The sequence below is a fragment of the Myzus persicae genome, unplaced genomic scaffold (genome assembly GCF_001856785.1).
Source record: "Myzus persicae strain clone G006 unplaced genomic scaffold, MPER_G0061.0, whole genome shotgun sequence".
NCBI classification, from domain to species: Eukaryota; Metazoa; Arthropoda; class Insecta; order Hemiptera; family Aphididae; genus Myzus; species Myzus persicae.
The window spans coordinates 659,929-662,439 of record NW_019100593.1 but is presented as its reverse complement, the minus strand read 5'-3'; the positions used below and the strand labels follow the sequence as shown (position 1 = coordinate 662,439).

The following is a 2,511-nucleotide window of genomic DNA, read 5'->3' as shown; positions in this document are numbered from 1 at the left end:
AATCGGGAGAGTTTACCATAAAATCGGGAGAGTTTACCACCGCCCATCAACCACATTGATGTCCTCAATTTCAAGTATAATTAATATTATAAGTATTATTATATAACTAATAACCTTCATCAAAAAAAAAAAAAATGTTTTACAAGAAAGTTAAATTAAATTATAATGAGTGTTTGAATTTCATATTTTTACAATATTGGATATTCACTCGATTTCTCATGTAGCAATTTTCTTATTTTTTTTAAATTCAAAAACAATTAACTGCAAATACATGAAAATTTTACTCAATGTTTATATTGTAATTTTCTATACAGAGCCGGATTAAGTACTTTGGGGGCCGTAAGCAAATTATTTAGATGGGCCTAATTAATTACTTAATAAATATAGGTAATAAACAGGTATATATATGAGTATATGAAGAATATTGTTTTCTATTACATATATAATGGTCTTTCACCAAATGTAGGGGGGGGGGGAATGATGAGTAAATACTACAAATAACAAAATATTATTATATTATATTACAAATGAATATAAAAAGATTTAACTCAAAACTATGATAAATTGAAAATTTTTATTTATAAAATATATTTTTAAATTATAAGTAAATACATAAATTATTATAACATTAGTCGCTGCTGTCATCGTCGCAACTATCAACTTGGTTATCAAAACATAATTCTTTTTTTCTGGATTTCTCATTTGAAAAATTTTGGATCACATCTTCAAAGTTTAGAGATTTTACAAATTCACTTTCAATACTTAAAATTCCAAGATTTTGTAGGTTATTTTGTGATAATGAAGATCTTAAAACGTTTTTTAATAATTTTAATCGGCTAAATGATCTTTCTCCTGTACAGTTCGGATGACAAGTACAAATATATCATGTTATAATAATATAATGTACGGTATACAGATAAGAAATTCCGAAAATTTTTATTATAATTTAATTATAAGTAATTCCTATTTTTATATGAGTTATTGACGTCCCATAGCTGATGGCACTGCGTTTCATTATCTGCGGGGCTTTCCATCGAAACACGGGCTTTTACACACTTTTGTATAATATCATTCGCTGTCTCGTATGCATGTGCTGTATACACCTTGACAAACGCGTAATGAATATAACGTGTTTCTCCGAAACGGCTCAACCGATTTTAGGCTAGGATCACACTATGCGGTTTGTCGGTTACCGAGAATCGGTGTCCGATCGGTAATTTAACTGCAATCACCCAAAATGAAATATGATTAAGGGGCCTCATGAATGTGCGTTTTTTGGTCAAAAACCATTGTTTCTAATTCCAACGTTACGTGTAGACAATTTACACAAATTTCATTCTGAAAAAATATTCAGATTCTCTGTAACATGCACAATGGAACGAACGAGCCACATTTTTAATTTTTATAATTAAAATTGCAATACATTTCGTTCAAATGTTCAAATGCTGTTAGACCCGATATGGATCATTTAGAATTTAATCGTCAAAAAGAAGATATTTTAAATGAAATGAAAGAAATAGCATCAAAAAGAGACGATATTCAAATACAAACTATCGAACAATATGAAAATGTACAGTGGAATGAAGTACGAAGAAAGCTTTTAACGGCTTCTAATTTCGGACGTATCATCTCTCGACGACCATATACTGGCTGTGAAAATATTGTCAAGAGTCTTTTATATAACACACAAATAATGGCAGAGTCATTAGATTATGGTCGTGAGAATGAGGTTGTTGCTAAAAGAGAACTTGAAAAAATTTTGAACAAGCCTATACGAGACTGTGGTATTTTTATAGATGCAGAGCATTTCTTTTTAGGAGCAACTCCAGATGGTTTACTGGATGACGATGGACTGGTTGAAATAAAATGTCCTTACTCTGCTGCTAATATGACTCCCGACGAAGGCATATTAAATAAAAAAATTAATTTTTGGTCTGTAAATAAAGATGGGAGTATTGGAAGTTATAAAATAAAACATAAGTACCATTATCAAGTTCAAGGACAAATGAAAATTGCACAAAAAAAGTTTTGTGTATTTGCTGTGTGGACTCCAAAAGGAATAAAAACGGAAACAATCTTTTTTGATGAACAATTTTGGGAAGAACAAATGTTTCCAAAATTACAAACATTTTTTTATGATTGTCTACTACCTGAGATCGTGGACCCAAGGTATCCAGGAAGACCAATTAGAAATCCGCAATCTATTATTGATGCTCAACAAGAGCAAAAAAAAACTAGAATCGTCGTACATAGGCCATAGAATCTATACAATAGCATTAAAATATAATGAATATTTTATTCTTGTGTAATTATTATAAAGTTGTAAATTGTTTGGTACCTATACTTATATAATATCATCAATATATCATTATAAACTTAGTATAATACTATAATATAACTAAAATACTATTATTTTTTTCCCGTATACAGTATACATAATAAGTGCATGATTTTCTAAATGTTTTAAACGCGGAACGGCCGAAGCTACAAGTTCTCGATGGTTGTCGGTAA

The 2,511-nt window shown here is 29.7% G+C and overlaps 1 protein-coding gene across 1 annotated transcript; it reads left to right on the top strand.

The window, feature by feature from the left end:
* Positions 1 to 1,459: 1,459 nt before the first annotated feature.
* On the top strand, positions 1,460 to 2,260 carry LOC111035578. Its single transcript, XM_022317255.1, has one exon. The coding sequence runs from the start codon at positions 1,460 to 1,462 to the stop codon at positions 2,258 to 2,260; it is 801 nt and encodes a 266-aa protein (XP_022172947.1).
* Positions 2,261 to 2,511: the final 251 nt, after the last annotated feature.